The sequence below is a fragment of the Zalophus californianus genome, chromosome 7 (genome assembly GCF_009762305.2).
Source record: "Zalophus californianus isolate mZalCal1 chromosome 7, mZalCal1.pri.v2, whole genome shotgun sequence".
Taxonomy (NCBI): domain Eukaryota; kingdom Metazoa; phylum Chordata; class Mammalia; order Carnivora; family Otariidae; genus Zalophus; species Zalophus californianus.
The window spans coordinates 113,544,735-113,558,582 of record NC_045601.1 but is presented as its reverse complement, the minus strand read 5'-3'; the positions used below and the strand labels follow the sequence as shown (position 1 = coordinate 113,558,582).

The following is a 13,848-nucleotide window of genomic DNA, read 5'->3' as shown; positions in this document are numbered from 1 at the left end:
GCCTCACCTGTCCCCCGCTGCCTCACCTGTCCCTCCTCTGCCTCACCTGTCCCCCGCTGCCTCACCTGTCCCTCTTCTGCCTCACCTGTCCCCCCCCCTGCCTCCACCTTCCCGGCTCCTGGCCACTCAGGCCTCCCCGCCAACTCTGCTGGCTTGAACCCATGCCACCGAGAGGCGCTGGGTGCTGACTCTGGCCCAGGTACGTGGGGGGCCTTGTGTGGACCTCAGGGTGGCCCCCTGTGACGCAAGGGCTTCTGTGATCCCCGTTCTGCACGTGGGGAAATGAGGCTTGCAGGCGTTAGACGAGGTCCTCGAGACACTCCCCAAAGCTGGCCCTACACGTTCATCTGCTCTTACCACCGTTTCCTGAGAGCCCCAGACCCAGCACTAGGAGACAGTCTCCCACTCTAGGTGGGGCGTGCCCACCTCTCAGCGCCCCTCAGGCCTGGCACCCACCACCCCACCAGCCCCAAGCCTGTCCTCCTGTCTTCTTGAGCGACCTTGGCTAACAGGCCCCTCCTCTCCGGGGAAGTCCTCGGCCCTCCAGCCCCTGCTCAGTGCTGTGGCTAGCTGTGCCTCGGTTTCCTCACCTGGGCGGTGGGGATTATAATACCTGCCTCCAGGGTGGTAGTGAGCTCCTCCTTCCCTTCCTCAACAGTTCAGGCGGGGCTCACTCAGAGGAGCAGCACCAGCTGATTGAGGAAGGAACCTGTCCCCTCCTCCTTCCAGCTCAGGCCCGGTTATGAGAGGCAGATCTTGCTTGGCTTTTTAAGCACCTGCTGTACTTGAACTGTTCTCTGTTGACCTGACAACCCCCTCCGTTTACTCAGCAAACAGAGAAGCCCTTTACGACCTCAGTCTTTAATGACCTCCAGGAGACAGGAGACCAGCCAGGCAGGTTGGGGCTGGTCAGGGAGGTGTCCCCAAAATGTATTACATGGCAGTTGGGGCATAGAGTAAATTTCAAGGACTGGGAACACACCTGTGTTCAGACGGAAGCGATGAGTTCTATCAGAGCCAAATAGAAATGTTCTGGGGATTAGCTACTGTTCTTGGTGATTCATGTCTGTAAATAAGGGTTGAGTCAATTCACATTTGCAATTTGATAAGTAGTTCCTAAAAAATTATTTAAAATAGTTAAGAAATACAAAGAGGCACAAAGAATAACAATATCCATGTACCTACCTTCAAGGTACAGGGAAGAAATATAACATTCTGACAACTAAATGAAATGTATGATCCTTGATTGAATGAATCATGGATGGGAAAAACAAAACCAGCCACAGAGGCTCTTATTGGGAAATTTGGGGAAAATTTGATCACAAGCAGTAATCCTATATCGATGTTAAATTTCCCAAGTGTGATCATGACATAATGAATAGGCAAGAAAATGCCCTTGTTCTTAGGAGACACCAGCAATTTATTTGAGGGTGAGGTGTCATGACGACTGTAATTTATACTCAGATGATTCAGAAAAAAATACATATATGTATATGTAGAGAGAGATAAAGCAAATGTGGCAAAAATGTTAACAATCAGTGAGTTTGGTGGGGCCGGTATCATTGTATTATTCTTCCAACTTGTCCGTAGGTTTGAAATTTTTCAAACTAAAGAGCTGGTGGAGGAGAAAATAAATACACCAGCAATATAAAAAAATAAATGTAAATCTCAACAAAATAAAATATTCCCAAGGTAGTTGAAGCCCCCTGTGTGGGGCTCTATGAGCGATCCCTGGCCCAATTTCGGGGTTTCTCATGCCTGTGCATACCTTTGTGCTCTGTGAGTCATCTTTTCAGTGGTTTGGGTGCCCAGTTTCTGTCTCCCCACCTGCCAGACGGGAATCCTGGTGAGGGTGGGGCAGGCCAGGCCTTCTCCCGTGGGTCCCTCCCAGGCCATGTGCTGTGCTGGGCACCCAGATGAGCCCCCTGGTCTCTGTGTCTGGCCCCTTGTTTCCAACCCTACATCCGGGGCTCTCGGTGACACCCCGGTCTCCCTGGAAGTTCTATCCTGCAGCCCTCGTGCTTCTCTCCTCCGAGTCTTGCCATGCCTCTTTCTCCTGGCCTCGGCAGCAAGATCCACGTTGGCCTGCCTGGGGGCTTTCTCCACCCTGGCGGGGGTTGGGGGGGCGGGGAGGCATTCCACCGAATGCACATGACAGGCCTTCCTGGCAAAAACAACCAGCCCTTCAGTTTTATATTAGAACACGCTTGACTCTAGCACTGAGTGGAATGCAAAATTTGCATGAATCTTAAAGCTAAACCGTGGAACTTTAAATACCTGTCCTGTTCGGGGAGGGCTGGCTGCTGCCTGTGAGTGGAGTGGCCCTCGGCAGGTCACTGCCCCCTTGCTGTCGGGTGAGGATGAACGAGCCAGCGCTGCCCACCTGGTGGGGAGTCTGGGACGATCAGGGGAGATGGCAGAGGGGAGAGAGAGCTTGGAGAAGTGAATTAGATGCAGGGGTGTGTGCAGGGAAGCCCCTGGGATTAATAGCCACCCTCATAAAAGGGGAATCGAGGGGCACCTACGGGGGGGCCAGCTCTTGAGCCCCCAGCTGGGGGGAGTGCAGTCTGAGCTCTCCCCCAAAGCCATGGCCTCCAGGCTGGGCCTCTGCCGGCACGGGGCACCACCTGTGTCTGCGTCCATTCCTCTCCTGAAGTTTGCTTTGTCTTCCTCCTGTCCCTGGGTGCTCTCATGCCCCCACCTCCCAGGGCCAAGGCACCAATGCGGCCCTCCCCTGCCTCACCTGAGGCCCCAAGCCCCTCCTGCCCGTCCTCCCCCAGGTGGTGTGCGCCAGGTGCTCTGACTACCGGGCTGAGCTCCAGTACAATGACAACAGGCCCAGCCGCGTCTGCTTCCACTGCTACACCTTCCTCACTGGAAGCGTGCTCCCCGAGGACAAGGAAGACAAGAGACGGGGCATCCTGGAGGTGAGGGCCGAGGGCGCCCCCCCCAGCAAATGTGTGCGGGCACCCACCACGTGCTTGCCCTGTCCCCGGGGCTGAGCAGTGAGTCAGCCGCGGCCACATGCCCCATCCTTCTCTCTGCCCGCGGTCCCAGGGAGGTGGGGGAAGACCCCTGCACATTGCAGCTGAACGCAGCTCCCAGGTTTCAAGGCAGTGCCCTTCTGCGGACCTCTGCCCGCTTCCCAGTCATCCCCATTCCCTGCTCATGCCTCCCCTGCCCACTAGACCACATAGGCCGCTCCCTTCTCAGGCCCCAGCTCTGTTCCCTGGGGCCACTCCCAGGTGATAAGCACCCCCAGCACCTGCCCCAAGCTCGGGCTGGCTGGGGCTTAACCACAGCTCCGCCACCGACCACAAGCCCCTGATGGGAACTCTCTGAGGCTTGGGGAGCCAAATGACCCCTCCCCATAGGGGAGGCTGCAAGGATTAGAAATAGCGATTGTCAAGCCCCCCGGTCCAGTGTCTGTCACACAGTGGGTGCTCCGTTCCCCAACAGTCTCTCTCTTCCTCTGGTCCTCAGAAAGTGTCCGCGACAGGGTCCGAGCAGAGCCTCATGTGCAGCTTCCTGCAGCTGGTTGGGGACAAGTGGGGGAAGAGCGGCCCCCGGGGCTGGTGTGTGATCCCCCGGGATGACCCCCTGGTCCTCTACGTCTATGCTGCCCCTCAGGTAATGCCACCCCCTACCTCCCAAACCTTGGCCGTCTTGCGGTATGTATGGGCATGGGGATATTGTTGGCCCCATATGCCAGAGGAGGAAACTGAGACCCAGTGAGGACGCGGTTCCCTCCAACCAGAGGGTTAGTGGCTTTCAGAGCTGGGCCCAGACTCCGGGTCACAACAGCTTTGCCCAGCGGGCAGCCAGTCCTCCTCCTCCCTGAAGCCCTCCCACCAGTCCACCCTGCTTCATGGGTGTTTGGGGAGTTGTGTTGTGGCTGTTACCTTCACACTGGCTGTCCTAGGCGGTGGGGCTGACCAGAAAGACAGTGGCCCATGGCTCTCTCCCCCCGCTCCCAGGACATGCGGGCTCACACGTCCGTCCCCCTGCTGGGCTACCAGGTGACTGCAGGGACCCAGGCAGACCCCCGGGTCTTCCAGCTGCAACAGTCAGGCCAGCTTTACACCTTCAAGGCCGAAACCGAGGAGCTGAGGGACCGCTGGGTGAAGGCCATGGAGCGGGCGGCCAGTGGCTGGAGCCCCAGGGGACCCAGTGATGAAGACCTGTCTGACTGACCCCCAGCCGGCCCCTCTCCCCTTCAGAGCCTGGCTCCTGGCCCGGGCTGACCCTGCGGCCTCTGTGATCCACCACCCTAAGCTGAGGTTTCAAATAACCGATTTCCAGGGGCACTTGGCCAGCTCAGTCTGTAGAGCGCGCAACTCTTGATCTCCGGGTCATAAGTTTGAGCACTGGGTGTAGAGATTACTTAAAAAAATAAAATAGAATAAATGAATAGAAAAAAACAAGCAAGCAACCGATTTCCAGTCATTGGCGCCCAGACTGTGTGTCTTGATCTGGGATTCAGAAAACGTGGGTCTGTTCCTTGGGGGAGGGGGTGACTAAGCATCCCTGTTTGCCCAGGGCTGAGGGGTTCTTGGCGTGTAGGACTTACAGTGCTAATACCTGGAAAGTCCCAGATAACCCAGGACTGTTGGTCACCAGTATGGTTCTCCGCCTGGGCTGTACACATTAGCATCACCTGGGGAACTTAAAAAAAAACGATGAAGGGGCACCTGGGTGGCTCAGTCGGTTAAGTGTCTGCCTTCGGCTCGGGTCATGATCCCGGGTCCTGGGATCCAGCCCCATGTTGTGCTCCCTGCTCAGTGGGGAGTCTGTGTCTCCCTCTGCCTCTGCCCCTCCCCCCGACTCGTGCATGCTCTCTCTCTGTCTCAGATAAATTAAAAAAAAAAATCTTTTAAAAAAAGATAAATAAAAACAAACTAAAAATTAAAAAAATACCAATGCCCATATCCATTACAAAGATTTCCGATTTCATGGGTCTGGGATGAGGGAGGCACGGGAATGCTTTAGGAGTATCATCCTGAGTCTCACCTTGGGCTACCCAGATGAAGAAAGCGAGCAAACTAGCAATGGTTGAGCACCTGTCAAGAGCCAGACATGATAATAATTAGAATAATAAATAATAAACATCTACTGGGCCAGGCACCGTGCTGGGTGTGTCACATGAATTATCTCATTTCACCCTCAAGAGTTATAATCCCCATTTTCCAGATGAGGACACTGAGTCCCAAAGAGGTTTAGCTCGAGGTCCTACGGCTGGTGGGTGCCAGAGCCGCGTCAAAGCTCTTTCCACCAGGCAAGCAGAGGGGAGGAGAGTGGCAAAGAGGGAAAAGGTGAGAGGAGGAGGAGAGCACAGGAACTCGTTTGGCCCAAGGCTTGGGGGTGAAGCTGCTTTTCCAAAAGGGACCACTAGGGGGTGGCAGTGGCCCCGGTGTGGGCCCTGACGCGCTGAGCCCCTTCCGTCAGGCCAGCGAGCCACAGCTGGGCTCTGCCCTTAAAGAAGGCAAAACGGAGGGGCGGGGAGGGCCTCTGGGCGGCGCAGTCGGTTAGGCGTTCGGCTCAGGTCATGATCTCAGGGTCGTGGGATCCACCCCACGTCAGGCTCTGAGCTCAGGGAAGGGTCCGCTAACATTTCTCTTTCCCTCTGCCCCTCCCCACGCGCTCTCTGTCTCTCAAATAAATAAATAAATCTTAAAAAAAAAAAAGGCAAAATGGGCAAGCCATAGATCTCTGCCCCATTTCTGGCCCAGCAATTTGCCTGCACCCAACCTGACGCTACCTCCCTGCCGTAGGGTATTTTATTTAATTTTTTTAAAGATTTTATTCATTTATAGAGAGAGAGCACACGAGATCCAAGAGGGTCAGAGGGAGAAGCAGACTCCCTGCTGAGCAAGGAGCCCAATGCGACTCGATCCCAGGACTCCAGGATCATGACCTGAGCCGAAGGCAGTGGCTTAACCAACTGAGCCACCCAGGCACCCTGCTGTAAGGTATTTTAAAAAGCCCAAGAAAACCTCATTGGCACAATCTCTCTGGAACCAGGCTGGCCATGAGTTCATTCTTTCACTGAACAAATATTTGTTGAGCATCTTGATAGGAGCCAAATGCAGTGCCCATACTGGGGAGATAGCAGTGAATAAGACAGACAAAAATGTCTGCCTTCATGGAGTTTATATTCTTAGATAACAAAATAAATACGTAAAATGTAGAGCCTATCAGATGTGATAAGTGCTTAAATAGAGTGACAAATCATCCCAGACTTTCCTAGTTTTAAAACTGAGACTTCTCAGGGGCGCTTTGCTGGCTCAGTTGGGGGAGCATCCAACTCTTGATCTCGGGGTCGTGAGTTCAAGCCCCATGTTGGGTGTAAAGATCACTTAAACAAAACTTTAAAAAAGCACAGAAAGTTCTCAGGTCCCAGGAAACCCCTCAGTTCCAGGCAAACCAGAATAGTTGATCACCCTAGTGGAAGAAAAGAACAAGAAAGGAAACAGGAGAATGGTGTGTGTGTGTGTGTGTGTGTGTGTGTGTGTGTGTGTGTGTGTGCGCGTTTAAAGGAAAACTAAGGAAGCCCTCACTGAGAAATTGATGTTTGAAAAATAACCTTAAGGAAAGTAAGAAAGGGAGCCACACAGATATCGGAGGGAAGAGCATTCTGGGAGGAGGGGACAGCAAGTGCAAAGGTCCTGAGGTAGAAGCCTACCTGGCACAGGCAAAGAACCATGAAGAGGTCAGTGTGGCTGGAGCAGAGTGGTCAGGAAGGAGATAAGAGGAGAAGACATCCGATAATCACTAAACTAGGGGTGAGGTCGGGGGAGGAGACCTAGGCCCATAAACTGACACCCATCCAGAGGGACTCACGCAGGGGGACACCGCACGGCTGTTGGACGAGAAGGCTTAAATCTTAATGTGCTGTAGGAAGACAGCCATGAGGTGTTAAGTGAGGAATAACAGCAGAAGGAGCTAACACTTTTTTTTTTTTTTTAGATTTTATTTATTTGAGAGAGAGAGTGAGAACACGAGCGGGAGGGGAGGGGCAGGGAGAGGGACAAGCAGACTCCCTGCTGAACACAGAATCCGCCACAGGGCTCTATCTAGGACCCCCGGACCATGACCTGAGCCGAAGGCAGACGCTTTACCGACTAAGCCACCCAGGCGCCCCAGGAGCTAACACGTCTAAGTACTCACTGTGTGCCAAGCACTGTACTAAGGCCCTAGAGGAGATTATTTCATTTGATTCCTGATAACATTAGAAGTAGATACTATATTCAGATCCTCATTCGACAGATGAGGAAACCGAGGCACTGCTAGTTGAGTAACTTGTTTGTGGTCACATAACACGGGGTAGAAGGGGCAGCCTTCCAAGCCACTGTGTGGTGGAACATTCTGGTCCTGCTTAGATGAAGATAGTTTATATCTGCACCATCTAAGGGGCTACCCAACATACTTTAGGAGGGGTTGGTTTGCTTTCTTCTTTAGATGCTTCTGTGGTGTCTGAATTTTTTTTTCAATAGCATATATTACTTCTATAATCCCAAGAACAAAGCTGCTTTCCCATGTTAAGGGGAAAATAAAGGAAGGAACAAAGGAAGACTCACCTGCTCTGTCCTCCTTCTCCAGGGGCCCGACCTGTTACTGAGCAGGGTCGCTAAGGCATCGGTGCCAGAGTCCAGAGGCTGCAAGCCCCAGCGGCCACAGGGAAACGCTACCTGGAAACACTCAGTGGGAATGCGGTCACTTGTTAGTCCAAGAATGAGTATGGAGACATGGAAACATAGGGGAGGGCCTGCACTTGGCAGAACTCGGGGTCCCACCAGAAAGCCAAGGACACGGAGAGGGTGCCATCCTCGAGGATCTTCTCCTGGGAGCTCAAATAGCCCAGTGGGACCCAGGGGAGCCCCGATCTCTCCTGGCAACTCCTCACCCTGGACTCACTCGCTCACTGACACTGTGCTTCCCAGGCTCTGGCTGTCAGGCAGCAAAGACTCTAAGGGCTTTGGATTTCTTTTACGAAAGGTCCCCCTAAAAAGCTGGAGGCTGCCTTAGGTGTCTGGCAGCTCTGGTGCCCATGTACCCCCACCCTGGAGGGAGAGTTCAGAGGGAGGAGGGGGGCCAGCAGATGCCAGGGTGGGGGCATCTCTGAAGGGCCAGGGGGACCCAGGCGCCCCTCGATCATTCATTTCTTGCCATATTCATCAGTGTTAAAGAGTATTTCATTATGCAGGGAGCACTTGCTCCCATCATCTCATTTCATTCCGTAACTGCCTTTTGACATCATTTCAAGCAACCACATTTTACAGATGAGGAAGGTGAAGCTGAGCAAGGCTAAATAACTTGTCCCCAGTCACCCAGCCTGTAAGTCAGGAATGAATTCAGATTCAGAGCCGGGCCCGTCGGACACTACAGTCTGGCCCCAGCTGGCCCGAGGGGGCAGTATCTCCCAGAGGCTCATGGGTCCGGGCCGCCGCACAGCTCCGCCACTGACTGGCGATGTGGTCTTGGACAAAACTTCGCTACTCTGTATGGGGCTTTCCCCACCCATCAAAGAGGGATAAGCATGGTCCTACCTCTCTAGGGACTGGGGTGTCAACTGAATGAATACATGGCCATCCCTCAGCCCACACGTGATTACTACAGGCATTCAGGGCCATCAGCTCTTTCCCACGTGAGCCACAATGCACCTATTTATGGAGGACCTGGGGATATAAAGTTGAAAAAAAATCATAGTTCCTGGTCTAAGGGAGCTCAGTGTCTAGGTCATTAACATCACTTGGGAAGCTTTCAATAATACTCCCAATGCCCAGGCTGCACCCCAAGCCCAAATAAGAACCCTGAGTTTGGCTGTGGCTGTGGCATCAGAATTTTTGAGCTTGCTGGTGATTCCGATAGACAGCCCACTCTGAAAAGGCAGGACCAGTTCTTGAGCCTGTGAGCTCTGGCTCTGGTCCCTAAGGGATGGGGGTGGAGGGGGGTTAGGCCGAGTGGGGGTGTGGGAAGTGTCCTTCCTGTGGTGCTAAATGAGTTAGGTTTATTGAGGTGTTATTTACATATAGTAAAATCCACCCTTCATCGTATAGTTTTATGAGTTTTGACAAAAGTACAGTCATGTAACCACCACCACAGTGAGAACACAGAACAGCTCCAAGCCCCAGAAGTTTCCCCGTGCTGCCCCTTTGGATCCACCCCTTCCCCTCACCCCCAGTCCCTGGCAACCACTGTTCTGTCTTTTTCGGAATGGCACATAGACGGGACCATACGGTACGTAGCCTTTTGGGTCTGGCTTCTTTTCAGAACCATGTATTTGAGACTCATTCCTGCTGCTGCATGAATCAGTGGTGCGTTCTTTCTCGTTGCTAACTCGTACTCCCCTCACAGTTTGTTTACCCATTTACCAGCTGCAGGACGTTTGGGTTATTTCCAGTTATTCCAGCAATTAGGAAAGACGCTGCTAGGAGCCACACACATTCATGCTCAGGTGTTTGTGTGAGCACACATTTTCATTTCTCTGGGGTAAATATCTACAATGGGATCACTGCGGGCGCCTGGGTGGCTCAGTCGGTTAAGTGTCTGCGTTTGGCTCAGGTCATGATCCCAGGGTTCTGGGAGGGAAACCAATGTTGCAACCTGCTCGGCAGGGAGTCTGCTTCTCCCTCTGCCCCTCCCTCCTCCTCATGTTCACTCTGTCTCTCAAATAAATACATAAAATCTTTTAAAAAATTAAAATAAAAATAAAATTGGATCACTGGGCCACATGGTAAGCATATGATTAACTTTCTCAGAACCGGCCAGCCTGTCTTCCAGGGCGGGCTGTACCTTTTTGCATTCCCATCACCAGTAATGAGGGCCCCCCTTGCTCACACCCTTCCCAGCATTTGGCACAGTCAGGGTTTTGTTTGTTTTTAATTTTAGCCATTCTGGGGTGGGGGTATTGCTCACAATCTTTTTAAAGTTTATGAATATATGAAAAATATCATGTTTTACACCTTTTTTTTTTTTTAAGTAAGCTCTTTGCTCAACGTGGAGCTTGAACTCACGACCCCGAGATCAAGAGTCACATGCTCCACCAACTGAGCCAGCCAGGCGCCCCATGTTATACACCTTTCATCTATATAATTTTTATTTGTCAATTATACCTCAATAAAGCCGGGGGTGAGTTTATGAATGTAAAAAAAATAATAATAAGAGCCATTAATAGTAAACGTTTTGCAAACTCATAATCATTTAAGCACCTACTACGTGCCAGGTAGGATCCTAATCCTTCCAAAGTCCCAGGAGCAGCTGGTATGATGGGAAGGGTACCCATGAGGGTCTGAAAGGCTCAAATGCCAGCTCTGTTGTGGGCTTGCTGTGGGACCTCGGGCACATCACTCAACCTCTCTGAGCTTCTATTTGTTTATGGTAACTAGACTGAGCAATGCCCTCTTGCAGATTTGGTGTGAAAACCAAAGGAGAGAAAGCAGGGACACTCCTGGCTCACAGGAGGAGCTCAATAGCTGGGAGTTGTTACAAGCCTTGTTCTTTTTTTTTTTTTTTTTAAGGTTTTATTTAGTTATTTGACAGAGAGAGACACAGCGAGAGAGGGAACACAAGCAGGGGGAGTGGGAGAGGGAGAAGCAGGCTTCCCGTGGAGCAGGGAGCCCGATGCGGGGCTCGATCCCAGGACCGTGGGACCATGACCTGAGCCGAAGGCAGACGCTTAACGACTGAGCCACCCAGGCGCCCCACAAGCCTTGTTCTTTATGTAGCTAAGTACCTGCAAAGTTTTGTTACAGCAAGTCTGGTTGCTTCTACCTTCATATTCTAAACGGAGCCCCTCCTCACATGTCACACCACCACTCTGGTCGGAGCCACCACCTTCTCTCTGGAGGGGGGGTGGGGTGGGGGGTTCCTGTACTTGTCCCTGGTTGTCCTACTCCAAACAGAAGAGTTCTTCTCAATTTGACCCCCCACCTCCACCACCCCCCTGTCCAGGGTCCCGGTCCCAGCCCTCCAGAGGCATCACGATTTGAAGTCCATCTGATGTCTCCCTCCCACCACCCACCAGGAAACTCTTCCCCCCGATATCTGCATGCCACACCCCCCAACTTCACTCAGGTGCCTGCCTCACAGGACGGCTCCCTGTCCACCTGCCTTACCTAGAGCACCTTGCCACTTTGTCTCTTGCCACTGCTCCACTCCCTTAATCACAACGCCATTATACGGCTTGATCTGGTTTGCAGTAAGACTAGCATCTATCTCCACCACTAAAAATGTAAGTTCCTGGGGGCCCCTGGGTGGCTCATTTGGTTAAGTGACTGCCTTCGGCTCAGGTCATGATCCCAGGGTCCTGGGATCGAGCCCCACATCAGGCTCCCTGCTCAGCGGGGAGCCTGGTGCTCCCCCTGCTTGTGCTCTCGCTCTGTCAAATAAATAAATAAAATCTTTTAGAAAAATAAATAAAAATAAAAATAAAAATGGAAGTTCCTGGAGGGCAGGGATTTTGCTTCTCGTTCACACCATGTTTCCCAGCCTCTGGCCCATACGGAGTCCGTCCTCAGTCAAGTTCTGGGGACTGTTAGATGAATGGTGTGGCCCAGATGCAGCAAGGCAGTCACTGTCCTTATGAATCATTGCCATGGCCACACAGATTTGGTCCTAGAACCTTCACGCCTGCCCTTCCCTACCACTGACCCTCTTTTATTCGTCTCTGTATCCCAGAACTCGGCACATGGCAAGTGCTCAAAAAATACCCTCTGGCCTGGATTCACACTAGCTCCGTCAGGCCACCAACATGGCAGGTGCTGTTTTTCTTCCGTTGAGGTGACTGGAGGTCAAAGAGGTGAAATGGCGTGTGCGGGGTCATGTGGCACTTCTGTGGACTTTCTCAGGGACCAGAACGAGGGGCCCCTAACTCTGCGTGTGGCCTCATGCCTTGGCCTTTTCCTTACTGCTGCCTGCCTCTCCCCCATGGCTGGACCCCTGGACCCTGCTTCTTTTTGAAACTGGTCATGGTGGGTGCATTCACACCATGGAAATCAGCAAATCAGCCCCTCTTAAAAATGAACAACTCGGGGGCGCCTGGGTGGCTCAGTCAGTGAAGCGTCTGCCTTCGGCTCAGGTCATGATCCCGGGGTCCTGGGATGGAGCCTCGCGTCAGGCTCTCTGCTCAGCGGGAGCCTGCTTCTCCTTCTCCCTCTGCTGCTCCCCCTGCATGTGCTCTCTCTCCGTCAAATAAATAAATAAAATCTTAAAAAACGAATGGACAACTCGTTTTTACCGCTGGACACCCAGGCTGGCGTCCAGAGAAGACCGAGTGAAGCCACTTGTCCATGCCTTGAGCTTACAACCCTCAGGGTGGCCCAGATGCTCGGTCGTCTGTTTTCTCCCCGGCCTGGCCTTGTGCTCTGTCCTGGGCCGCCTGCCAGCTGGCCTTGGGCCTATGCAAACAGCGAGCCTCTGCAGGTTGAAGGCCAAGGTGGGGGTGAAGACGCCTTCCTCCTGGTGCTCCTGGCCTGACCCTGGCCTCTGCCTGGCCGCCAGCTTCCCGCTCTCACTGCCTGAGCCGAGCACGGACATGCTGCTGCCTCTGAGTTTTCTTCTCACACTCTTCTCACCACATTTCTCTTATTTCTCATCTTTGCCATTCTCCTCATACCCCTCTTTATCTTTGGTAGTAAAAATGAGAGCTGACTTTTTAAAGATTTTTATTTATTTATTTATTTATTTGAGAGAGAGAGAGAGAGAGAGAGAGCAGAGGGGAGAGGGAGAAGCAGACCCCTCACTGAGTGCAGAGCCTGATGCGGGGCTCGATCCCACAGCCCTGAGATCATGACCTGAGCCCAAACCAAGAGTCAGAAGCTTAACGGACTGAGCCACCGAGGCATCCCAAGAGCTAAATTTTAAAGAGCACTTACTATGTGCTTTCCACGTATCAGCTCATGTAATCCTCACACCAGCTCCATGGTACAGATGAGAGTAAGGAGGCACAGAGAGATTCAGCCACCTTGCCCCACGTCACACAGTAGGGAAGCAGAGCTGCCCCTAGATGCTCTGTGACCTCTCTGGGAAGCAGCAATAAGCACATCAGACTTAGAATTTTAAAACACGGTGTTGAGGGGCACCTGGGTGGCTCAGTCAGTGAAGCATCTGCCTTCGGCTCAGGTCATGATCCCAGGGTCCTGGGATCGAACCCTGCCTCAGGCTCCCTGCTCCAGCGGAAGCCTGCTTCTCCCTCTCTTACTCCCCCTGCTTGTGTTCCCTCTCTCGCTGTGTCTCTTTCTGTCAAATAAATAAATAAAATTTTTAAAAATAAATAAATAAAATAAAATAAAAACAAAAAAAAACATGGTGTTGGGTCCTGGTTCTGTCACCCCCTTGTGACTTCAGTCTAGAGGCCCCAGCTTCCTTCCTCATTCATAAAATGGGATGACCAACACGTGCCCCAACCATTCATAGGCTTGTTTCGGGGTCAAAGTATATAGTGGGCGTAAAAGGGCTTCAAAATGCTGTAAAGGGCAGTAAAATGCTGAGTACATGAGTGGATGATTAGCATATAGTTCTGTTTTCCAATTTTCATTTTCTCTTGCCTCTCAGAAGACTTCTCTGCCTCAGTTGTGCCAGTGTGTGTGGCACCCAGTTAGGCTCCTTCCCAGATATGGAGGCGCTCGGGAAGTGTGACTTCTCTTCCTCTCTTCTCCGCTGGGCTCCTATTTCCAAAGCTTTTCAGGAAGACTCACCACCTGTCCCCTTCTCCCACTACTGAGCACAGACTCAGAGGGTGGAGGGTTCGCCCTAGCAGCCTTCTTTTTTTTAAAGACTTTATTTATTTATTTATTTATTTGAGAGAGAGAGCATGAGCAGGGGGAGGTGTAGAGGGAGAAGCAGGGAGCT

At 52.3% G+C, this 13,848-nt stretch overlaps 1 protein-coding gene across 7 annotated transcripts in view; it reads left to right on the top strand.

Moving 5' to 3' along the window:
* Positions 1–4,421, top strand: part of FGD2 (FYVE, RhoGEF and PH domain containing 2) — a 37,889-nt gene extending 33,468 nt beyond the window's left edge. For 6 of the 7 annotated variants that reach the window (XM_035728693.1, XM_035728692.1, XM_035728691.1 and 3 more), the window contains exons 14-16: positions 2,781–2,927; positions 3,484–3,630; positions 3,978–4,421. In XM_035728693.1, coding sequence (XP_035584586.1) covers positions 2,781–2,927; positions 3,484–3,630; positions 3,978–4,193 — 510 coding nt within the window. In that variant the 3' untranslated portion in view covers positions 4,194–4,421. The remainder of the gene's footprint in view (positions 1–2,780; positions 2,928–3,483; positions 3,631–3,977) is intronic. The other variant, XM_035728690.1, reaches the window with a different exon arrangement.
* The last annotated feature ends 9,427 nt before the right edge of the window (positions 4,422–13,848 follow it).